This window comes from Lissotriton helveticus, chromosome 2_2, assembly GCF_964261635.1.
Source record: "Lissotriton helveticus chromosome 2_2, aLisHel1.1, whole genome shotgun sequence".
NCBI classification, from domain to species: domain Eukaryota; kingdom Metazoa; phylum Chordata; class Amphibia; order Caudata; family Salamandridae; genus Lissotriton; species Lissotriton helveticus.
In genome coordinates this window covers 130571167-130597056 of record NC_136060.1, presented here as the reverse complement: position 1 = coordinate 130597056, position 25890 = coordinate 130571167, and the positions used below count along the sequence as shown (strand labels likewise).

The 25890-nt window shown below is 45.4% G+C and overlaps 1 protein-coding gene across 1 annotated transcript in view; it reads right to left on the bottom strand.

The window, feature by feature from the left end:
* The window catches only part of LOC144821761 (uncharacterized), a 348292-nt gene that overhangs the window by 183569 nt on the left and 138833 nt on the right, over positions 1 to 25890 (bottom strand). Inside the window, exon 7 of the mRNA XM_078678955.1 lies at positions 3022 to 3121. Coding sequence (XP_078535081.1) covers positions 3022 to 3121 — 100 coding nt within the window. The remainder of the gene's footprint in view (positions 1 to 3021; positions 3122 to 25890) is intronic.

Here is a 25890-nt window from a genome sequence, read left to right as displayed (position 1 = left end):
ATGATGGACGGAGCATTTGAACAAATCAAACACTCACCCCCAGTCAATTGATCTGGGTTTAATCCATCACCATTCTTTAGTTCACTCAGCCACCCCAGTTCAGACACGGCTATATGCAAATCAGTCTGACCCTGTGCCTTGTGGGAACAGTCCAGCCCGAACTGCCAAGCCATGTCTTCCCTGGACCGGAAACAAGCATCCTGGGACCGGTTTCGGATTCATAATCCTCATCAGCCAGGCTATCTTGAATCCAGTGGCCAAGTGAACAAGGGACTCACGTCTGAGCATACCCTGCCACACTTAGGGCGAACAAAGCGATACAAAAGGGGATGATGGACGGAGCGTTTGAACAAATCAAACACTCACCCCCAGTCAATTGATCTGGGTTTAATCCATCACCATTCTTTAGTTCACTCAGCCACCCCAGTTCAGACACGGCTATATGCAAATCAGTCTGACCCTGTGCCTTGTGGGAACAGTCCAGCCCGAACTGCCAAGCCATGTCTTCCCTGGACCGGAAACAAGCATCCTGGGACCGGTTTCGGATTCATAATCCTCATCAGTCAGGCTATCTTGAATCCAGTGGCCAAGTGAACAAGGGACTCACGTCTGAGCATACCCTGCCACACTTAGGGCGAACAAAGCGATACAAAAGGGGATGATGGACGGAGCGTTTGAACAAATCAAACACTCACCCCCAGTCAATTGATCTGTGTTTAATCCATCACCATTCTTTAGTTCACTCAGCCACCCCAGTTCAGACACGGCTATATGCAAATCAGTCTGACCCTGTGCCTTGTGGGAACAGTCCAGCCCGAACTGCCAAGCCATGTCTTCCCTGGACCGGAAACAAGCATCCTGGGACCGGTTTCGGATTCATAATCCTCATCAGCCAGGCTATCTTGAATCCAGTGGCCAAGTGAACAAGGGACTCACGTCTGAGCATACCCTGCCACACTTAGGGCGAACAAAGCGATACAAAAGGGGATGATGGACGGAGCGTTTGAACAAATGAAACACTCACCCCCAGTCAATTGATCTGGGTTTAATCCATCACCATTCTTTAGTTCACTCAGCCACCCCAGTTCAGACACGGCTATATGCAAATCAGTCTGACCCTGTGCCTTGTGGGAACAGTCCAGCCCGAACTGCCAAGCCATGTCTTCCCTGGACCGGAAACAAGCATCCTGGGACCGGTTTCGGATTCATAATCCTCATCAGCCAGGCTATCTTGAATCCAGTGGCCAAGTGAACAAGGGACTCACGTCTGAGCATACCCTGCCACACTTAGGGCGAACAAAGCGATACAAAAGGAGGTGATGGACGGAGCGTTTGAACAAATCAAACACTCACCCCCAGTCAATTGATCTGGGTTTAATCCATCACCATTCTTTAGTTCACTCAGAGACAATGGAGCTTTCATCCCTGATGATAGTCTGACCACTGCTTGCATTTTTGAAATGTGATGTGGCCTTCGTGCTGCAATTGATCCCAGGCCTTAGGCTTATGGTGTACCCATAGCGATGCTGCACACACAACAGTTGGCATGTATGAGCCAAGAGCCCGATTGGCCTTGCGCTCCTTGTACAATCTCTCTCTCCCTCTCTCTTTCTCTATCTCTCTCTTTCTCTCTCTCCCTCTCTCTTTCTCTCTCTCCCATGACACACCTTCTTATCTTGAATTTCGTCTTGTAGGCTGTGACTTACAGATTGTCCAGGGATGACCCGCCATGACTCTTCCAAATAGTTGTTTGGAGTCAAATTTGAATGTGATATATTGTTTGGAATTTCAATGGTGAATGAATGATTCTCCTTTTCTGACCACACATGAATGTTAATTGTTCTTATTGTTCGACATCAGGCAAATTGTTCTGTTCATGATTTTGTAAAGTGGATGTGAAAAATCTTTGTCCGGGGTGGGGGGGGGTTGTGGGGGGTGCCCCGGGTGGGGGGTTGTAGGGGTTGGGTGGCCGGTGTAGGGCACCACTGGGGAAGGGGTCCTGGGGGTGGTGGCTGTGGGTGTTATAGCCCTCTTGGGTTTCCAAGCTGCATGATCAGTGGCTCCATGGCATCTGTTGTTCTTCAGGTGTGGCTCTGGACTGGGCTCCCTTTTTTTGTGCAGGTTTTCATCCGATTTTACACCAGGTAAGAGCAGGTGTTAAATTCCTGCTGCTAATGCACCGTATCGCCTGTTTTGTGATCTTATCGCTGCTCTGGCTGATAGTTGAATGTTGTGGCGTGGTGTTGTCGCGGCTTTTTGCACCGGACTGCCTACTCTGCATATCATTAGCGTTAGTTGCCGGTGTCATCTGTGGCGATGTTTTTTGCGGCTGCTATCGCAGAGAAACTGGTGATATCGGCTGTTAGCAACGGCTTGTGAATGAGGCGATAACTTTATCACCACTTTGGCTGAGATAAAGTGCCGCTAACTTGGCGGTATGTCCTAGAGAATATGTCCCCTATTGTACAAAACTAACGCGATAAAAAAGAGAAAGTAAAAGATTCTGGCCTGGAATGGCATCTTCACAAACTCAAAGTGACAGATCGACAAAAGTGCTGCAAAGCAATCCCAATGGCAATACAGCGCTATTCAAAATCTCTGTTTAAATACCACAACATAACATATTTGTAGTGGATTGCTATTTTGTTCTATTCCATTTTGGGTAGCTGTGCTGTTTTGTATTTGCAAGAATCAATTTTCGGGTCTACATGATGCAGATATTTAATGGAATGCAGTAAACTTATATACTCTAAGAAATGTTTTATGCTGCTAAATAACACCTTGGTGTAGTTTAGCACAGAGTACAAAATATATCACTGACCAGGCAGTTTATCTGATCTAGCCTCAAACAGCATGCTAATGCATTTCAAAGCAAGCCCTATAGTGGAGTTGAAAGGCTGAGGTAAGTTCACAATACAAAGAGGTTTCATTTGGCCTAATACAGCTTAGCACTGGCATGTGTTTGCGTCAAGAAGCACAGTGTATCAGAACGCTTACAAGGAACCTTCTAAACTCACACACCATTTCAACGTCTTGTGGCCGATGTGACTGAGCTCCAGGCAGCGTGGATGTCTTGAGGTATGGTCTCAGCCTCTCCTCTTCTTTTTTGGATTGCTCCACCCTGTGAGGCAACACAAACAGCATCATTAGATAAGGTCCTACCTTGCGCATAGACTCCCTGAGGAAAAACAAATTGAGTGCACGGGCTTTCGAACCTTTAGTACTGACCTGAACAACTGTACCGTTCCACATTCACGAGGACATCACATGTTAAAGAAAGAAGTAGCCAGGTGACTTTGGATAGCAATGGGATTTTGTACAATATATATCACCTCATTTGTATTCTGCATGGCAAACCCTCTGTAGCTCCATTTTTTGAGATAGCAAATCCATACTAAGTTGTGGCTCAGGCAGCAGAGCAGATGGTGTGGAATGCCCGTTTAGCATCTAACAGATGAGTAGATAGTGCAGATAGGATTTCTAGCATTAGGGAGGAGAATGGATGGTATTGAATGACTAGCATAAGGTAGAATAGTGGATGGTGTGAAATGGCTGTCTAGCATCAGGTCGAAGGGCAGATGGTGTGGAATGGCTCTCTAGCATCAGGTAGAGGCGGATGGTGTGAAATGACCGTTTAGCATCAGGTAGAAAGCGGATGGTGTGAAATGGCTGACTAACATCAGGTAGAAAGGCGGATGGTGTTTAATGGCTGTCTAACATCAGGTAGAAAGGCAGATGGTGTGGAATGGCTGTCAAGCGTCGGACAGAAGAGCAGATAGTGTGGAATGGATGTCTACCATCAGATAGAAGAGTGGGTGGTGTGGAATGGCTGTCTAGAATCAGACAGACGAGTAGCTCAATACTACAAATAGCTCGCAAGGCATTATCATATTTAGCATAAGTCATTGTCAAACTTGCAGTGCTCACTTGATGTGATACAGTTTATGGTTTTGAGAACAATAAATTCAAGTCTGTCAGTATTTATGTGGAGCTGAGCAGCTGGGAAAGTAATTCAGACCAGGACATATAATAGGCATCCTTTGTTCTTGGTCTATTCTCATGTATTTAATTTAGTGAAAGTTAAAAAATAGAATGGAGAAAGTCTTATACTGGTAAAGTTGTAAACTGGCAAGTGTACATTTGTGCATGAATTCAACTGATAGCACAATGTTTGTTACTGTCATTTCAAAGCCCTGCTCTTGTTGCTACTTTGAAAACATTTTGTCCAGATCACCACTTTTGCTTGTGAATAATAACTGATACAATGTGTGTGTACTAAGTGGACAAATCCCACAATGCGGTGGAATACTTAGGGCCTTATTACAATTTTGGTGGTTCTGTGGACTGCCATATCGGCAGTGGCAGTCCGAGCATGGAAACCTTGGTGGTCTGACCGTTGAATTACGAGTTGGGCGGATCGCCTTTGAAAAGACCGCGATTGAACGGCAAAGACCGCCATAGGCAGCCGCTATAGGGCTGTACACAAGCTGTCTGCCTGCTTAAGACTCGCAATTTGGCTTCCGCCCCCGTCATTCGACGGAATCGGCACTTCTCGTGGTGGTTGAAGCGCTACGACAGGGAGTGGATGAGGGCCAAACCATGGCTTTGATCCTGCTTGACCTAAGCGCAGCATTCGACACTGTAGCACATTCCACCTTGCTACAGTGTCTGAATGAAGGTGGGGTTACATGCGCAGCGCTTGGCTGGATCAGATCCTTCCTGTCTGACAGGTGTTTTCAGGTCAGACTGGGTGAATGCTATTCGAGGGAGATTGAGTTGGGCCAGGGCGTGCCTCAGGGTTCGTCCCTGAGCCCAACTCTATTTAATATCTACGTCTCCCCCCTAGCGGCCATCGTGGAGGGACACGGTCTTCGCCTGGTGTCCTACGCCGACGACACGCAGCTGGTCGTCTCCCTATCGCGTGCACCCGGCTTTGCAGCGGACATCTTCAGGAATTGCATGCAAGACCTTGCAACCTGGATGTCCGCAAACTGTTTAAAGCTGAACGGTAGCAAGACTGAGGTGCTCGTGGTGGGGGGAGGGCCCTCTGCTTGGTCGTCGGCGTGGTGGTCGCCCTGCCTGGGCGAGGTCCCCGCTCCTTGCCTTGAGGCCAGGAACCTCGGCGTGTGGCTGGATAAAGACCTTGCCTTTGGTCCCCAGATCAGCCGGGTGACGGGGGTGTGCTTCGGGGTCCTAAGAGCCTTAAGGAAGGTCTTAGACCTTCTTCCCATCACTGCTCGAAGAACGCTGGTGCACGCCCTGGTCACCTCGCGACTTGATTATGGGAACTTGCTCTATCTGGGGGCCACGAGCAAGGTCATGGGCCGCCTGCAAGTGCTCCAAAATGCCGCGGCGCGGCTTGTACTCAGGCTCCCCAGGAGGTCACCCTCCAAACCGGCTCTTCAAGCCCTTCACTGGCTTCCTGTGGAGAAGAGGGTAGAGTTCAAAGCCCTCTCCACATGCCATCGCATTCTGAGCGGTAAAGCCCCTGAGCCGCTTCAGAGTCTGGTGACCCACTACGAGCCTACTCGTAACTTACGGTCCTCTCAGACTGGGCTACTAAATGTCCCCAGAGTAAGGAAGGCGCGTATGGGAGGGAGATCTTTTAGATATCTCGCTCCCAGATGCTGGAATGTCCTACCTTCAGAACTGCGACTAGAACCATCTGAAATCCTGTTCAGGAAAAAGCTTAAAACCCACCTTTTCAGCAGGTAGCCTTCACCACTTCACTTATCACAGCGCGGGGACACGCCAGTGGCGTCACCAGGCGCTTTACAAATGCCCAATAATAATAATAATAATAAGGTGGCAGTGACAAAGGATTTGGGGTGCACTGCCACAAGCTATCTGCAGCCACACAGCCGGCACCATGGTCTACTCGTAATATGGCATTCTTTGGACTGCCAGCACCGTGGGGGTGGATGCGGTTCTCCGGCGGTCGGACTGCCAAATTCGTAATATGCACTTAGTGTGCTGTTGACCATTGCAAATAGTCATTAATAGTGTCTAGTAATTATATTTAAACATAGCTGTCTGATTTGCAGTCTGATTTGCAGTGACCTAGCTACCCTGACAGTCTGGTTCTATGCTACAGAGCAAGCTTTCAGATTACTTATGTGTGACATTTCTATGGCTTCAGTCTGAGTGACATTATCTATACAAAGCGCAAAACTTCAAGTCACACTTTCTAGTGAGTAAATCAAGGCAATGACCAGTATTCGAGTGCCTCTCTGTGAGTTTTCGAATAATGTATCTAAAGCTAGACTGATTGGTGTTGCCAATGCTTGTAGCACTATCAGATCAATGAGTAGTAATGATTTTCTTGTAATCAGAATTCAAAATGTTTCAATTTTGAAGGTATTAGGCTGTATATTGAACATTACTCGGTCTGCAGAAGGGGCAATGGTCTTCAGAGTGTCTCAGTCACTCCTGTCCTCTCCATTACCACACTTTTTTTCTTAAGTTTCTGATTCTGTTATCCACTTAAACCATTTGTCTCCTTATTTTTTTCTGACAAGATCCATCTGCATTATCTAACAGGCCATCTTCCTCTTTATCACTCTCTTTCTGGCTGTTCTTCCTTCCCCTTCACCATGCTCTCTTTCTTGTTAACGCGGGATTTCTGGTCTATTGTTATAGATCTAGATCCCAATTCAGGTCGACTAAATCGTTGGTACCTGTCATAGAGTAAAAGGCAATCCACTACTAGGTCAAACAGTTAAGGACTTACACCACTCTAAAGAACCACTTACTAAGAATACATTTTAAAAGTTTATTTCAAAGCCAAAGTTAACTGGAGATACAAACATCTCAAAATAAGGTTTAAAAGATATACGGGTATCAATACAAACATGAATTTTCTAAATATTCTTAGTCGGCAGAAGAATATCACCAAAACCAATTCAAGAATCACCAAAGTTGCAAGAATAGACACAAGCTGTAGCTTGGGAGTCATTTACAGAAAGGAAAATTTAGATTAGACTGTCCCTACACTAGACTAAGTGACATCCCTACTTAACAAGTTCTTAACCTAAAAAGGTGTCAGCCGTGGTGACTTCCAAAGAAGATCACACACTTCCCTTAATCTTCGTTATGAATCGAGGTTTCGCAGTTAACCTATCTGCCTACCCATCCGCTCTCTTAGGTTCCTGAGACCATCTGCCTTAACTCCACCCAGGGGTGCTGTCCCTAATACAAAATCACATTTACAATAGAAACGCCCCTTAGAGACGCCCCTCACGTGGTGTTGGTTCTGGTATGTTCCGTGCTGATACTCCTCTGGACCCTTCGTTAGAGTTGACCTTGCTTCCCAGGCTCCTCTCCGGCAGGACGGTGCCCCCCAGGAAATTCCTGAAGACTCCTCCAGGCCTGTGCCTGGTTCCCGAGACAAAAGTCTATTCATCACTCTCTTGATTAAAACCCCCTCGCACCTGCAAACAGACACTTGTACTGTGGGCCCCAAATTCCGACCTCCACCGTATCTTCTAAGTCGTAAACCATCGAGCAGGCTCCACAGTTTGTGCCTAACTCGACCTTTCTCTAACGAGCACATGCAGATCAAAAGGAATGACTTTCTCTATTCAGGCCTATTAGAATTACATGAAACGGGCCTATGCACTCTGCAAACCTTTAACTTATTTGTCTAAACAGTATTCTAACTTATTACACACAATGATTATATGAAACACTTCTATAAAACATATATTTCAGTTCTATAATCAACAATACTTTGAACTACAATAACATTAAAATCCATGTCACATGAAAGTGTAACAGCATCTTTCGTTTCCTGTGAACTGCCATGTGGCCTACACATCTCTACGTTTAGCAGAATTACATTTTCCCCTCCAACAGCCACATAACATAGGATTCCAACATCATTCTAACATCTCTACACTCTTTTACATTAGTTTTTCACACTGATATATGTATTCTTATTCTAGTTAAACACTCTTATGTATTTGCACTCTATAAATTCAACACTCCTACATAATATTTACTAGACTAATACAACGTGCTTGTAAATATGGCGCACTTCTACAATTTTTCCCAAATTGCGCTCTCTCAGTCCCCCCTTTGATGACTTTTAGTAGTCATCACCATCACAACACCATCTCTGAGGTAAGAACTGAGTCAAACTGAAGTCGTTGCAGTACTCCCTCGTTTCATCATCTCTAGAGCTCTCAGACTCCTGTACTGATTATCCTGCATCGTGGCTAATCTCCTCTCCTGCTCTCTCATAGATCTCTGCAACCTATTTGATCTATACCATTTGTACAGTCTCACCAATCCCCACAATATGATTACACAAATCACTATTATGATGATGGGTTTCAGTATGTACCAAATGAAACTCTTTCCTAGGTTGGCAAACCAACCTCCAACTTTACCCATTCCTTTACCTACTTTTTCCCACACGTTTACCTGCGTCAAATCCTCAATCTCATGATGAATTTCAGTAATGTTCCATATGTACTTTTTTAGAGGTTTTGAATTGTCTGGAATGTAAGTGCAACATTCCTGGACCTTCAAAGCCTTAGAGACTCCTCCCTCTTTGGCTAACAGAACGTCTAGAGCAAGTCGGTTCTGAAGAACCATTGCCCTTATCGATTGCATCTCTCCCTCCACCAGCATTAATGATCTAGCAGTACTGGCAGACAACCTATCTACAACTGTTGCCAATCTTCTAATCTTGATGTCATTCAGTATTATCCCCAAAAGAGGAAATGCAGCACCAAATACATCTCCAACTACCTCCTCAGTGCTGACATCTCTTCTTCCTCTAGCTTGTGTTCCTCCCTCTATGATTTCTAAATCCTTAGCATGGTATATTTTGGGGAAGACAATTGCCAAATAACATGATCCATACCAATTATCCGGTAGTTTCACGTATGCATTTCTTCCACATACAAAATATACATTTGGAATCACCTGCATTTCCTTCAAGAAGTCCTTAGAGTAATATTCTAGTTGGAAAGCATGTTCACAACTTACTTCTCCCACAAACACATTTTCGTAATAGGTTTCACCCCTATGTATGCACAGTTTCCCCTTTTTCTCTCGATCTAAAGCTATTGGACCATTGCTACCCTTTCGTTGGTGTGACCTTTCTTCCTCGGTCCAATCTGTTTTCCATTGACCTGAAGATTTTAAAATCTTCTGTCTCCTATACCGATCATCCACCTGTCCTACAAACTTTTTCTCAATTTCTGACACTTTACAAGTCAAATTATTTCTTCGGGCATGTGAAGTATCCAACGTTTTCCAAGGAAGGAAAAATTTCTGTAATCTGTCTTCACTCTTATAATAATCTTACTTATTTAAATGCTTGAAGTTTGGCACTTCTGGTAACACAGAATCAAAGTTTGAAAAATAGTACTCAAAACCATCACGTTCATAAAATATGCTCAGCAACAAACTACATGTGATTCCATAAGTCAATGGAAGATGATGATATCTAATATCTTCATCTACAGAGGCTGGCAATTTTATGCACACATAACAATTTTTAGCCTCCATAGCATCAACATATTCATAAAGCAATTTAGCATATGCATTTGATTTAAAGTTTCCCTGCGATTCATCTACATGTAACCTACGAGTCTCAGCTGTTAGTAAAGCTTTATCTTTCTCTGTATTGTTCCCCTTTTGACCAGCAGTTGTAGGTTTCTGTATCGATATAATTTTTGCTTCCTTTGTTGCTTTCTCTTCATTTTCATGTCCCACTACATAGGATATAGTAACCACTAAAACTATAAGAAAAATCACTCCCACTAAAAGTGTGCCTACTATGCATTTTGTCCTGCGGTTCGGGTTGCCAACCTCCATAATCTCAAGACAGTGTAGTTCCGGTTTTCTTTCACAACACAAAGTCTCTTTTCTTTGCTTCTTCAGTCTTTCCGAACCACACCTGGAAGCTGATAATCCCTTCTGCAAGATCAGTCTTTGAGTTCCATAGCAACAGACAACCCTAGCCCTTCTCCGTCCTCTATATGGAAGTCCCTAAATCTCTTCTTCCACTCGGCGCTAGGTTATCTCTCAATCTGTTTATTTACAAAGTCTTTACAAAGTCCTTTAGCAATCCAGAATTATACGTGATCCAGCGACTCCAATCACACACTCTAATATTTCCAAACGAAGAAGGACCTCCCCAAGTATTGACCTTCTTGGACAACAAGTCGGGAAATCTATTCTGTTAAAAATCATGTCTCTTATTCCGCTCAGATAAGGAGGATAGGGGATATTGAGTGTCAGCAACCCTTCGACCTCCACTCCCGGTATCAGCAGCACTATTTCCACTGTTATGATGGGGTCAGTACTGGTCAGGGTCACTTCCCTCACCCTCCCAGATCCCTGTACACTGGACATCTGCAGCGAGGTAGGTCCACTCAGGAGTAGCGTATCTTCTGCAAGGCACTCGCACTCTCCTCGATCTTCTCGGACCTTCCTGTTCCTGTCCTTGTGCACTTTCGTCCAGATCCGAGTCTTCAGATATAGGAGCAAGAGTTCTCTCTGGAGTTGACTTCAAGCTCGGCCTCTTTCTTCTTTCTGGCCAACTAGCTTCTCCACGCCTTGTTCTCCTGTATCTTGTCCTCTCACTCAGTTCTTGATCACTCTGGACTTGTTCTGAGTCTGAGCCGTATTCACAGCACCTTTCCCCTTCTGTGGCAACTTCAGTTTCACTGTCGTCCTGTCTTTCTTCTTCTGGATCTGTAGCGCTCCCAACTTCTTCCGACACCCCCACAGCTTGACTGATCCCCTCTAGTGGTTCGCCGTCCACAGCTGGATTCTCATCTGCGAGAGGAGCTGTTTCTTCTAGGGGTGCTGGAACTCTTCGAGTATGGGAAGCGTGGATCCAGTTTGGCAGCCTTCCACACTTCACGGCAGTATTCGTTGTCAATATGACCTGGTAGGGCCCCTTCCAACGCACGTCTAGGCAGTTCTTCCGGACGTGCTTCTTCAATAGGATCCAGTCACCTGGGCACAAGTCGTGACATAGGTCTCTTGAAGATGGAACTTCAGCGGCCTGCACCTGAAGAGACACAGAATGAATGGCGTCAGACAGTCCCTTGCAGTAATCCAGGATCAGGTCATCTGTAATATTCAACAAAGCTGTAGTCGGTACAGACGGAAGTCTCATTGCCCTCCCCATTAAAACTTCGTGTGGAGAGAGACCTGTCCTCCTGTCTGGTGTGCTACGCATACTCATGAGTACCAAGGGCAGAGCATCAGGCCAACTTAAGGAAGTCGATGAACATACTTTGGCTATTCGGGACTTCAAAGTGCCATTGATCTGCTCCACGATACCTGAAGCCTCTGGTCGATAGCTACAGTGCAACTTCTGATCAATGTTCAACGCAGAGCAAAGCATCTTCACAACTTCACTGTTGAAATGAGTTCCTTGATCTGATTCCAGGGAGGTCGGCACCCCGAAGCGCGGGATCAACTCTCTAAGCAACAACTTTGCTACTGTGAGTGTATCGCACCTGCGTGTAGGGTATGCTTCGACCCATCTGGAAAATATGCATACAACCACCAGAACATACCTGAGGCGGTTGCTTTTGGCATCTCTATAAAATCTAATTGCATTCTGTTGAAAGGCCCCCCAGACCTCCCAATGTGACTCATTGTAACTGGTGTTCTTTTCCCTACGTTCAGTTGCTGACAAGTAACGCATCTCCTACAGACTGCTTCTGCTGCAATCCTAAACTTAGGGCAATACCACGTCTGCCTAAATACCCGCAGCATGGCATCTCTTCCTAAGTGTACTGGACCATGTATCTGTCGTGCCATTGGACTCACTAATTCCTCAGGTAATACTGCCCTTCCATCTGCTGAAACCCAAAAATCCATTTCACTTTTCACACAACCTGCTGTTTCCCATGCCTTCTTCTCAGTTTCAGGTGCATTCTCTTGCATGTTTTTTAAATCCTCCCAAGTATCAACTGTTTCTAGCATCATGTTTAACTCGGTCCTTTCCTGAGCCCCACCTACTTCCACCTCCGTGAAAGAATATCCTTGCTCCGCACAGTAGCGGGCAACTTCATCCGCATATCTATTACCTTGTGACACAAAATCTGTATTTTTGGTGTGGGCTACACACTTGACAATTGCAATTGCAGCTGGACCTTGTAATGCTTCTAACAGCAGCCGCACGAATTCTCCATTTCGAATAGGCGAACCAGAGGAGGTCATGTAACCTCTCTGAGACCACAATTGCCCAAAGTCATGAACTACACCGAAACCATATTGGCTATCGGTATAAATGGTGACTCTAATTTTGCTACCTGCTATACAGGCACGTGTCAATGCAATGATTTCTGCTACCTGAGCGGAGTGTACTCATTCCAGGCAAGCGGCTTCCACAACTCCAGTAATGGTGCAAACAGCATAAGCTGCTCTCAACCGACCAGTATCATCTCTTAAACATGAGCCATCGACAAAGAAAATCTCATCAGGGTCAGTCAACGGCTCATCCACAATATCTGGTCTTGGCTTCGTGCATAGTTCGGTCACATCAAGGCAATCGTGATCTTCACATTCTTCGCCTTCTATATCATTAGGAAGTGGCATCAATGTAGCAGGATTCAAAACAGAGCACCTCTTAAGGGTCACGTTCTCCGCAGCAAGAATAACTTGCTCGTAGCGCGTGAGCCTACTATTGGTCAAGTGCTGTGTCTTGGTCCTGGTCATTAGCAGTTCTACAGAATGTGGTACATACACCACTAATTGATGTCCCATCACAATGTTCTCACACCTCTCAATGCTGATACCTGTTGCAGCAATGGATTTGAGACATCCGGGCAACGCTGCGGCTACCGGATCTAAAGTAGCCGAGAAGTATGCAACTGGTCTACGGGCATTTCCATGAGTTTGTACTAACACTGACAAAGCACAACCCTCTCTTTCGCTGCAGTAAAGCGAAAATGGTTTCTCATAATCTGGCATTCCCAAGGCTGGAGCACGGCACAAATCCTCTCTCAGCTGTAGGAACGCCATCAAACAATCTTTGTCCCATGGTACCGGATCACTCACCTACTTGTGCGTCAGTTTTTGTAAGGGTTTTGCTTTCAGTGAAAAGTTAGCTATCCACTGTCGGCAATAACCAACCATTCCTAGGAACATCCTGACTTCTCTCTGTGTCGTAGGCGCGTTCATCTTCATTATTGCCTCTATCCTATCTGGTGACACCTTGCGCTTTCCTTTTTCTATTCGGTGACCCAAGTACTGTACCTCTGTCAGACAGTACTGCAATTTGTTCGGAGACACCTTGTGTCCATTTTCAGCCAAATGGTTCAGCAAGGCGATGGTATCTATCTTACAAGCTTCTTCTGTTCCTGACGCAACAAGTAGGTCGTCTATGTACTGGACCAGAACCGAGTTCTGTGGCAGTACTAGACTTTCAAATTTTTTCTTCAACAGCTGGTTGAAAATCGATGGGCTTTCTGTATACCCTTGTGGGATACGACACCATGTTAAAATGCGATTTTCCAGCTTAAAAGCAAAAAGGTACTGGCTCTCCTCATCTAATGGAATTGAAAAGAAAGCCTGACAAAGATCTATCACTGTGAACCACTCAGCTTGGAATGGTATCTGAAACAATATCACTGATGGATTCGGTACCACTGGACAACATGAAACAACTATGTTATTAATCTTTCGAAGATCTTGTACTATCCTGAATTTCCCACTAGGTTTTTGCAAACCCATAATCGGGGAGTTGCATGGACTACCCACGATCTCCTTCAGTATTCCCTGTTGAATCATAGAGTCAATTACAGGTTTTATTCCTGCAATCGTCTCCGGGGTCAGTTTGTACTGAGGCGTTCTAGGCTATTCAACATTTGGTTTTACCATGATCTTCACTGGTTCTACCCCTTTGATCAATCCTATCTCTTCTCCAGTAAAATCCCATACCTCTGATGCCACTGCATCTCGTAAGTCCCAAGGAAGGTCCTCCACAGTCAGGGTAGGATACAGTTCTATGCATGTTCTCGAATTTGTAACTTTAAAGGTAGCATCATCGTCCGTAGTCTGTACCTCCACTCCCTGAGGTGTGCAGTATATTGTGCAGTTCAGTTTGCACAATAAGTCCCTTCCTAACAGACACACAGGACTACAAACTGGTGTTCATTGGTGTAGTTTCCTATTTTCACTGACACTGGTTCCGTCAAAGGGCTAGTCATTCTCCTATTTGCTACTCCTACCACTTGAATTGTTTCCCCCGACATTGGTAAATCTGGAACCACTGCCGATCTCAAAGTTGATCGAGTAGCTCTGGTATCCACCAAGAATGTTGTAGGACACCCTGCCACTTCAGCCTCAACAAACGGTCCTCTTTGATCCACCTCTAGAACTGCCCCGAGGGTACAGTCCCCTTCTCTACTTACACGTTGTCCCGTCAATGGATCAACGTAGTAACACTCTCCTTCGTCTATAAAAAGAGGCATTTGTCGATGAATCTTTCCCCCTGTCGTAATCCTTGGTGGCTGCGGGAACTGAGGTCGTGGAGCCGAAGTCCCCCCTTTGGCCACATTACTTCTTGACATGGTCACCCCTTGAACTGGGACCTCTTGAACTTCCTCCTCTACTTCTAATTCTCCGTTTTCAGGGTTATAGGGACACTCGCGTCTCCAATGTCCCACCTGGTGACACTGGTGGCACTTTGTCGTTTTTTTCAATGTAGCAAAATCTATTCTAGGTCTCAGACTCTCCTCGTTGTTCTTATTCTGACTATTTGATTTCCGTCCCATTGTCCCTGTTCCCTGTTGCTGCTGTCCGCCCTTTCCAGCTGACTGCATCTGCACCATCATCAGTTTCTCCTTTAATTTCTTTGCTTTGGAATCTATTTCATCACTGCAATACAATGCGTATCTCAAAATTTCATCCAATGGTTTGTTTTGCCAACAAATTAAGTGTTGCTGAATCATCAAACAAATATCAAGTCTCAACCCCAAAACGAACTTTGATACAAACTGTCCTATATCCTTGGGATCCATTACATCTAGTCCACTGTATTGTTTGAATGCTTTCAGCAATCGCTCATAGTACTCATGAACTGTCTCCTTGGGTTCTTGTCTTGTTCGGTCTATTTTTACCCAGTCTATATCTTGTGGTGGCACCTTCTCTTTCAGCCAAGTCATCACCCTTTCATATTTTAACATTACACTTTCTGACGGTCCAGTAGTACGAGTATCCCTTTCTGGTTCTGCAGTTGGCCATTCGACTCTAACCTTGCATGCTATCAACAAGTCTCCTGGGACCACAATGTCAAACAAGGTGTTCAAATCAATCCACAATACCTTTGAGATCTTCACAAACCTCTCTACCTGCTTGTACCACTCTACAGGGTTCTCCCTTAACTTCGGAAATGAGTTGGTAAATGCAGCTAAATCTCCTCTACTCCAGGGCACGTGCACGTAACTCCCATTCGCTATTTCTCGCAAAGGGAATGCCTCCATCTGCATTAGCCTTCCCTCCGGAGACATCGCATTCACGCTCCGCCTAACAGTTCCCTTTTTGGACCACCTCTCTTCCCATTTGTCCAGATCTCTCCATGCTCTTATTCCTGTGATCAGTTCTCTTATGTGTGTTTTTAATCCAGTCGTCCTCCTCTCATCTAAGTCCTGATCTGAATAATGCAACCTATGGTTACCCTGCAATGCCTTGGTTCTGGACAAATCTATCATATACCTGTCTGCCAGTTCAGACAGTTTCTCATGAGTTGCTCTTGCCTTTCGAGTGATATCCTTTGCTATAAACAGCAGCTCATCTTGTTCGTACAAGTCAATCCTTTCTAAAGATAACGAGCCATCTATTATATCATCCAGGTCAGATTTTAAGCTGGTCACATCGAGTCTTTTAGCTTTCACCACAGCTTTCAGTATGCCATCTCTAGAGAGTCCATTTACATCTCTCCCATCACAGCTCTGAGTCCTACGTCTGGGCTCAGGCGTGTTATGGGGAGTCCTCCCATGCTCCCATCTCTCCAGGTCCCATGCAGTTCCATCCTTTCTGGGTGTATAGTGAAACACTTTCCTATTTCCCATAGTCCCACAATTCCCATCCTGCCTGGTTTCTCTAGGTGCATGGTAAGGCATTCCGTTATTCCCCATTTCTTCACCATTTGCCGGTGGTCTCTGATCACTCGACACATGGCAAGATCCTTCACTGTTCCCTATGCTCCCACGACTCCAGTGCTGTGCGTTATCACCAGGTGCGTGGTGAGTGCACTTAAACCTATCCCTGTACTCTTGTGTCCTTTGGTCTCCCTCACTTTGAATGAGACGAGATGTCTCCCCACACTCCGTACTTCTGCCTCTTTGCTCCTGCCCATTCCCTCCGTCGATAAGACGTGTAACTCCTCTACTCTCCTGACTTTTACCATCCCACTCCTGACTGCTTTCGCTAGCCCCGCAGTGAGATAATGTCCCTTTTCCTCGACTTCCCCATTCAGCTTCTGCTCTTGACCTGTTGCTCAGTGCTTCCATGGACCTATCCCATTCTCTCAAGTCAACACTCAACTCTTTATAGGATTTCGGCCGTGGTCCCCTCAGGTCCATCGGTCCTCTCTGACCCCCCTGCTCTGTTACGGGACCCACTGCTGAATCCAATGGGGTGCTCCACGTTATCGGTCCTGGCAATTGCCTCCAGGCATTTGTCGTGTTATTCCTTCTTTCCATCTCTACTCTTTCTCTGTCTAGCTGTACCTGTTCTTCCTCTTTCCCTTTCTCTGGGTGATAAATCGACCGTATAGGACCTATGGTAACGGGTACTTGAAGAGCATCTGGCAATTCATAAGACTCAACCCTCTCGGTTGCTGGCATCTTCTGCACTGCAACCCTTCCGACTACCTTCTGTACAGTACCATGTTGAGGTGACCCTTCGTCTTTGGTAGGTACCCAATCCGCTATAGGGAGTGGCCTATACCCTTCTATGTCAACCCCATCTTTCCTTGGGAGCTCAGTACTTTCTATCTCCCTATTGGCCGGAGGCGGTCTATCTATCAACAACCTATTTATTAGGCCGTCCTCCGACTCGCTCTCATCATCCTCTTCTATGGGTTTCTTTCCTCCTGTAACCTCTCTCATGGGGTACAACGTATCTACTTCAATCGTCTGTACCCTCCATTTCTTGGCTTCCTCATCCCATTTGGCATCTTGCACTGCCCTTACTGATCGCCGTACCCTTTCTTGACGTCTGTTCTGACTCCTGTCGTGCGCCGCCCTAATCCACGCATTAAGGGCCTCAAACTGTGTTGGTCTAGGCAAAGGTCTCAATGAGGACATAACTGCTTTCAACTGATGTAACACTTCTAATCTCAACGTTCCGTATTTCGGAAAAGTCAGTTCCTCATTCCCTTCTGTAATCTTACTCCAAGTACCAAGCCACAGTATAGTATGCAACCCAACATTCGTTGCCATATAGTGAGCTGGTGTACCCTCTGGCGGTGCCTCTTCCCCGTAATAAGATTCTCTTCTTTTTCTCTTAAAGATCCCTCTCAAACATTTAAAACACTTCATGTTCAAAACCTAGGAAATTTCTATTTTCTCCGTGTACTTCCTGATGACAATCCACCAATCTCAGCGCGGTTCTCGCTAACCGGCCTATCAGAGCGCGGCTTCTCGCCGACGTCACACCAACCGCCCTATCCCAGCACGGCTCTGGCTGACGTCACACCAACCGCCCTATCACAGCGCGGCTCTAGCTAACGTCACTCTCCCCCTTCGCAGCAGTTCCCCTCCTTTCTCAGCTCGTCTCCGCGGTCATGCATGCGCCCCATTCATACTCTGAAAAATGATTACTTCCGACCAAGCGATCACTTTCCTTGACTGTACGCCCACAGTCTAACTGTAATTGTCGCCTTAACTGACGAAATGTCTTTCCGTGTACGTCTAGACAATCGCCTTCTCTGATAGGTTACTTGCACACGGTAACTTTCGACCTGCGTCCGTTACCCACACACTCACTCTTGCATTCCCCCTATCTCGGTCCTGCGGGCGATCAATGGTACCTCATGACCCCCTTACTCTGGTCGACAACTACTCTGGATGTTCGATACACCCGAACCACTTAAGCTCTTCCCCGAACTTAAGATTTTCACCAGTTCACCGGTTCACCCGTTTCCCAGGTTGCCAGTTTACCAGTCTACCAGGTTGCGCGCGCTCACAACCCTCTCTCAATCACACTACAGGCACTCAACTCCGCAAGACATTACAATACAGATACAACACAAAACACCGCAATCTGTCAACGCATGACCCTTGTTATACTCACTCGCGTCCAATTCTGCTGCTTTTCTCTCGCACCGTCAGCACCTTCTTCGGCAGGCCACCTCTCGATCTCTAGGGACCTTGGGGTAAACTTAACCTAGTCTAGATCACCTACCTCAAGAAGGTAACCATCCTCTGCTACCAACTGTTAACGCGGGATTTCTGGTCTATTGTTATAGATCTAGATCCCAATTCAGGTCGACTAAATCGTTGGTACCTGTCATAGAGTAAAAGGCAATCCACTACTAGGTCAAACAGTTAAGGACTTACACCACTCTAAAGAACCACTTACTAAGAATACATTTTAAAAGTTTATTTCAAAGCCAAAGTTAACTGGAGATACAAACATCTCAAAATAAGGTTTAAAAGATATACGGGTATCAATACAAACATGAATTTTCTAAATGTTCTTAGTCGGCAGAAGAATATCACCAAAACCAATTCAAGAATCACCAAAGTTGCAAGAATAGACACAAGCTGTAGCTTGGGAGTCATTTACAGAAAGGAAAATTTAGATTAGACTGTCCCTACACTAGACTAAGTGACATCCCTACTTAACAAGTTCTTAACCTAAAAAGGTGTCAGCCGTGGTGACTTCCAAAGAAGATCACACACTTCCCTTAATCTTCGTTATGAATCGAGGTTTCGCAGTTAACCTATCTGCCTACCCATCCGCTCTCTTAGGTTCCTCAGACCATCTGCCTTAACTCCACCCAGGGGTGCTGTCCCTAATACAAAATCACATTTACAATAGAAACGCCCCTTAGAGACGCCCCTCACGTGGTGTTGGTTCTGGTATGTTCCGTGCTGATACTCCTCTGGACCCTTCGTTAGAGTTGACCTTGCTTCCCAGGCTCCTCTCCGGCAGGACGGTGCCCCCCAGGAAATTCCTGAAGACTCCTCCAGGCCTGTGCCTGGTTCCCGAGACAAAAGTCTATTCATTACTCTCTTGATTAAAACCCCCTCGCACCTGCAAACAGACACTTGTACTGTGGGCCCCAAATTCCGACCGCCACCGTATCTTCTAAGTCGTAAACCATCGAGCAGGCTCCACAGTTTGTGCCTAACACGACCTTTCTCTAACGAGCACATGCAGATCAAAAGGAATGACTTTCTCTATTCAGGCCTATTAGAATTACATGAAACGGGCCTATGCACTCTGCAAACCTTTAACTTATTTGTCTAAACAGTATTCTAACTTATTACACACAATGATTATATGAAACACTTCTATAAAACATATATTTCAGTTCTATAATCAACAATACTTTGAACTACAATAACATTAAAATCCATGTCACATGAAAGTGTAACAGCATCTTTCGTTTCCTGTGAACTGCCATGTGGCCTACACATCTCTACATTTAGCAGAATTACATTTTCCCCTCCAACAGCCACATAACATAGGATTCCAACATCATTCTAACATCTCTACACTCTTTTACATTAGTTTTTCACACTGATATATGTATTCTTATTCTAGTTAAACACTCTTATGTATTTGCACTCTATAAATTCAACACTCCTACATAATATTTACTAGACTAATACAACGTGCTTGTAAATATGGTGCACTTCTACAATTTTTCCCAAATTGCGCTCTCTCATTCTCACACACACACGCTCAACTACCCACTCAATCTCTCTCTCTCCTCGAATGCAAACCAGCATTTTCTTGGTGGTGGTGGTGTCAGTATTTTGACAACTGTGTACCCCCTTCACATAAAATGATAAGTAAAAAGTGGCACATTTGTCACGACTCACAATAAGTCTAAGTCTAAGGCTTCATGAGAGACCTTGGGTTAGACGAAGATTAGGCCTTGATGAAATTTAAATAATTCTGGTGTAAATCTCAGAAATTACACGTGACACCTGTTAAGCAAAATTCACAAAATTACGCTATTTCCCATGATTACTCTTCATTCGGGGCAAAAAATGTACCATGAATGTAACAATTCACAGTCATTTGTGGTGAGAATTTAACACAAATGCACAGGTAAAACAGAACGAGAGCAGCTTTTGTTCGGGACCTCTTTAAAGGCATCCTCATGACACAAATTAATGCAAGGATGCAGTTTATGCTAAAATATAGAGCAAAATGATGGAGTTGTGTAAAACTTCACACCCTTGGTTGGGAGCCCCCCAAACATTTTGCCTTCTCCCCCTCCTATCTTGATGAATTTTTCTTTTTTGGCTTTAGGACTCTGTGGTGCACTTTACCACTGCTAATATGTGTGTGCCCTCTCTTTAAAACAGTGTAACATTGGCCTACACCTAATTGGCACATGTAATTTACTTGTAAGTCCCTGGTAAGTGGTACTACATGCATCCAGGACCTCTAAATTAAATGCTGTAAGTTGGCCTGCAGCACTCATTGTGCCACTCACCAAAGTAGCTCTTTAAAACATGTGTCAGGCCTGCCATTGAAGTCTACGGTGCAGTTTCAAAACTGCCAATCCTCTTTAATGGTAAAGTCAGGGTTTAAGTCAAAGTTCTGAAAATGCCACTTTTAGAAAATTGCCATTTTCTTGTCCCAGCCATCTGTGCCTTCTATTAACAAGACGTATGTTAGCAAGATTTGTATAGTGCACAGCTACTCAAAAGAGAGCCCTGGTGGTAAATCAGGCAGCCTACAACAACAAAGAGTGTCCTATAATGCTAGCTGGAAGAGACATTTTTAGTTTTTTCGTGAAAGGGGAGAGTTCCATTGATGCTTGTAGCTCCAGAGGGAGTTTATTTCATGTGATCGGCCAGAGATAGGAAATAGACCTGCCGCCAGCTCGGGCCCGACTAATTTTGGGAACTCTAGCCAGTCGCTCGGAGGAGGAGTAAAGGTTTCTAGAAGGCACATGGTCATGAATCCTCTCTCTCAAACAGCCGGCTCCTGAAGCGTGAAGAGCTTTGTGGACCAAGACCAGGGATTTAAAAATAATCTTTTTTATGGGAAGCCAGTGCAGAGATTTCAAATGCAAGGACATGTGTGTACTACGGGGAAGATTGAGGAGGATTAGGCTGCTGCATTCTCACCACCTGAATTCTGTCAAGAAGGTACTCTGGGAGACCCAGGTATAGTGCATTCCTGTAGCCCAGCCTGGAGGTTAATAAAGCTTGGATCACAGTACTTTTGGTGTCATCTGAGAGAAGAGGAAGGAATATTTTCAGGGACCGTAACAGCTGGAAGCAGGAGCCAGTCAATGCTTGGATCTGTGGTTGAAAAGAGAGGGCACTACAGGGCACTATCTAACTAAATTCCTGCGTTCTTTATGGTGTCATGTTGGGGGCCAGGGAGGGGGGCTTCCTTTGGCCAAAAGGTCCTGCATAAATCTTGCGCTGTTAGGCCAAAAAACACTATCTTGGTTTTATCTGGGTTACATTTATTTGGTTGATAGACAACCAAAGGAACATATTAGATAGACACTTTTTGATGACGTCCTCGGCAAGCTCTTCTCCCTTACCACAGGAGAAGAAATTCTGGATATTATCAGCATATGAGATAACCTTGGGCTCCTAGAGTCTCCGATAAAACAGCTAAGGGTGAGAGGTATACACTGAACAAAGTAGGGCTGAGTGCCGAGTCCTGAGGCACTCCAACAGTTAGCTCACGAGCCTTGGAAGAAAAAAGAGGCAACCAAATCGCTTTTTCCTTGCAGAAAGGAGGTGAGCCACTACAAGGCTATGCCCTTGATCCCAATAGCTTGGAGTCTATTAAGGAGTCTCTGATGGGGGACAATATCGAAGAGAAAAATAAGTATACATACGAGGGTCTAGGGGATTGTATTTAATGATCAACTAACTCCACACCCCTAACTACATACATGAACAACTACTGGGAGATAGTCAGTCTAGAGATAGGACAATTAAACCTCTGGATGCTCAAAAGAAAATTGTTCACCAGGTACAAATAGTTTGCCCCGCCTCTAGCATGACTGTGATCTCCATCAGCCCACCCATTTGGCAGAGCCTCGTCATCTGGAAATCTGTAGGAGTAAGGAGAAAGTAGCCAATGTTGCTCAGCGGCTAACAAGATGAAATACTTGATCTCGTACTCCGATGTTCTCAGCTAGAAAGCTTGTCAAAATATAGTACAGCTGATGGAGTGCAGTGCTAGTGAAAGTGAGAATGATAAAAATGACTAAAAGGACAAAAAATATGTTTATTGTATATTGTCCAAATGCAATGTCTAGGGTACCCCTTATATGCTCTGCAACCTCTAACACAAACATTGCTGTGCTAAAATGGGGTCTGAAGCCTGATTGACTTGGACGCAAAAGATTGTTTTCCTTCAAAAATTAAGAAAGTTGTGAATGAACAGATATTTCAACACTTTTGAGAATGCGGGTAGAAGAGAGATGGCCCTGCAATTTGCTGGGATCTTAGGATTCGCAGTGCGTTTTGTTAAGCAGCTGCAGCATTTCTGCATATTTCCATTGCGCTGGGACAGTGCAAGATGCTAATGAGGTGTTCCACACTCTATCTGCCAGTATTCTGTTTGTTTAATTCTACCAGACACTGATACAAGGGGGACTAGCTGTGGGCAGGATGGGCCATCCTGCCAGGATGGCGGGGGGCAGAGCTGTACCCAGCTCCACTTACACTTCAAAGGGCTTTGCCTTCAGCACACACAAAGGAACCTGACACCAGCCTTTTGTTGCCCCAGACATTTTGTAGCCTTGACAGGGGAAGGGAATCACTTTCCAGAACCAGATATGGGGTTAGGGCAGTCTGTCACTCCACACACCAAGACTGGCACCAGGTATAAATATTGGACAAACAGATCACTTCTGGACCAGTGGAGGACTCAGAAGAAGGACTGCTCTGATACCCTGCTGTTGGAAGGACTCCCCTGCTGTCCTGCTGCTAGAAGGACTGCCCTACTGTCTGAGGAAGGAAGATTGGGACTGCTCCTTGATCCCAGGACCACTAGAGTGAGTCCAGGGGCTAGCTGGCAGGCGTCTTATAGGAGCAACAGGGACAAAACAAGCTCCAGAGCCTTGAACCCTGCTGCTGACCTCTTCTGGAGTGAGTCCCAACCCCCACAATGGCATCCCTCAGGTCTTGGTGGTGGAATTACCCCTGCCTAATCCAAAAAGTTGGGACTAAGAAATGTTTCAAGGAAAACGGCCTGCAGAACAGACAGAAGACTGGGACCTACCTGACAGGAGCATCACCAGTCGGCCTTACTTCGTGTTAGCTCCCACTAACTTCTTCGCTGTGGCAAATCATCTTCAGGGGATCCTCTCGGGAGTGGTATCCAGTGTTGTGGAGCCATCTCCGGCTACAGCCGTGTCCTGCCGGGTAAATCCCATCTCCAGAAAAAACTTCTAAGTCCAAAAGCAGAAATCTTCACCAGGCTGGATGACAACAAGCACCCCATCGACGAATTCCTTGGCCTAGAAATCCAGCTTCTCCCGTCTTCATCAATGGCTTCTCCGAGATCTTGTTCAGCAACTCCCCATCATTGACAACTCATCCTTGGGTACAGCTTGCTGCTTTGCCCTGCTGAGAATCAGCCTTCACAAGAACTTTTTCAAGAAAAAGTCTGAACTTAAGCCAAGACCGGGGCCAATCCACATTTGCATCCGACGTCCATCGTGGTCCATGATAAATTTTGTCTTGGGCACAATCTCACGTGACCAGATACCTGTGGTTGCCGATTTGATCTTCAAACCACTAGATTTCATAAAAAACCACAAATTCATAACTCTAATTGGTTTTGATTCATTTTGGTGTTGTTTTATTTGTTACATTTACTCTATTTTTCTAAACTGCTGTGGGATTTTCTAGTGTTGCGTTTTCACTTTATTACTCTTTCTGTGCTGCATAAATACTTTACACATTGCCTTTAAGTTAAGCCTGACTACTTTTGTGCCAAGATAGCAGAGGGTTAGGCACAAGTTAATTTAATGATTTTTTGTGGCTCACTCTGACAAGGCTTGTGTTTGTTATTTGAGTGGGCCTTTCACCACGCCCCCTCAACTAATAACCCAATTTATTACAACTTGCATTTCATATAACTATGTGTAATTTCACATAATGTTGCTGTAATTTCATAAAAAAGCAAATTACCCCTAATGAGAATATAATCTAAACAACTTTATGATCCACCAACAGACACTGCCAGAAACTTGCACAGCCTTCAGCTCAGCTCCAGCTCCCTCCATCGTGACCCAGTATGAACTCTCACCCAACTTGAACTCACCCAAGTATATAGAGAGGCTCAGTTAACAGCATGCACTTTAAAAGAGTCACATGAAAAAAATTATAGAAACACAAGAAAAGCGCATGCTCTTAGGAAATAAAGAAAACATGAAATGAAGATGGGCACTATATCTCTGACATAGATGACCTTAATGGAAGGGTATAGCGTGGTTATGTGTACTTGGTCTGAAAGTTAATTATAAGCCACCAACAGACACTATGAGAAACTTTTATTGCCTTAATCCTCAACTCTTACTGCTCACAAATGGCTCTGCCAATGTACACCGGTCACAACTGCAACACTGCTCCTATTCCCGATCTGAGACACACACACAGCACAAACAAATCCTCCCATTTTGGCCCTGCAACACATATTCCCGAGCATAACTCTACATCCAGCTCTGCCAATACACCAAAAACCTAAGCTGCAGCAACCCTGACTATGGATGGATGCCACATGACTCGTGATACCTGGGGACGAGAGCCTGAGTTAGCCTCCTACAATCAATCAATCAATCCGTGTTTGTAAAGCACGACTAATCACCCGATAGGGTATCCAGGCACTTGCAGGCCCGGGGGCTTATTTGAACAGCCAGGCCTTGAGTGCATTCGGAATTCCGGAAGTGAGGTGATGGTCCAGCACAGGCCCGGACTGGCCGTTGTGGGCACCGGGCAATCCCCCGGTCGGCCGCAAGGGTGGGGGGCGGTTTTGGGCCCTGGGGGCCGTTTTTGTTGCAGAGCCGGTTTTGCAGCATACGGCCCTGTAATAAAATCGGCTGAAAAGCGGCTCTGGCAAAGCGCTCGCCCCCCTCCCGCCCGGGGTGCGAGGGGGCCGGACGAGCACTTTGCCAGGGCCGGTTTTGGTTCCCAGTCCGGCCCTGGGTGTGTGGGGAGGATGTTCCAGGTCTTTTCTGTGATGTGGGAGAAGGAGCGTCCTCCACTTCTGCTTTGGTAGATGCGGGGAGTATGGGCAAGTGTTAGGGAGCAAGAGCATAGCCTTCTCGATACTAAGCTACATAAGTCTGAAAAAAAGCGCATCGCAGTGGGCCAAGGCTGCCTCAGAGGGCCGTATCCATAGTAACCACCCCCTCTCGCTCATCAATGCTGTCTTGACTCCCTGTTTGCAGCAAAGCAAGCGTGCTTTTGTAACACCACCATGGTACATTGCATTGCGGAGGACACAGAGTTTCAATTATAAAATAATGAGACAGTCCTGCCTTTAAATATGTATTTACCAGGCACTCGTAATATCCTCATCAATAAACCATATGTTCTCATATGATTAACTTAAACAAATGTTCATATGATCAACTATATAAGTGACTAATCAAGGGAGTAGCCAGAAAAAGAAAATATGCCTGCCACTTAATGGTGAGCGAAGTGTGTGATCCTGACCCTCTTAACAAAGTTCCCTGGGAAT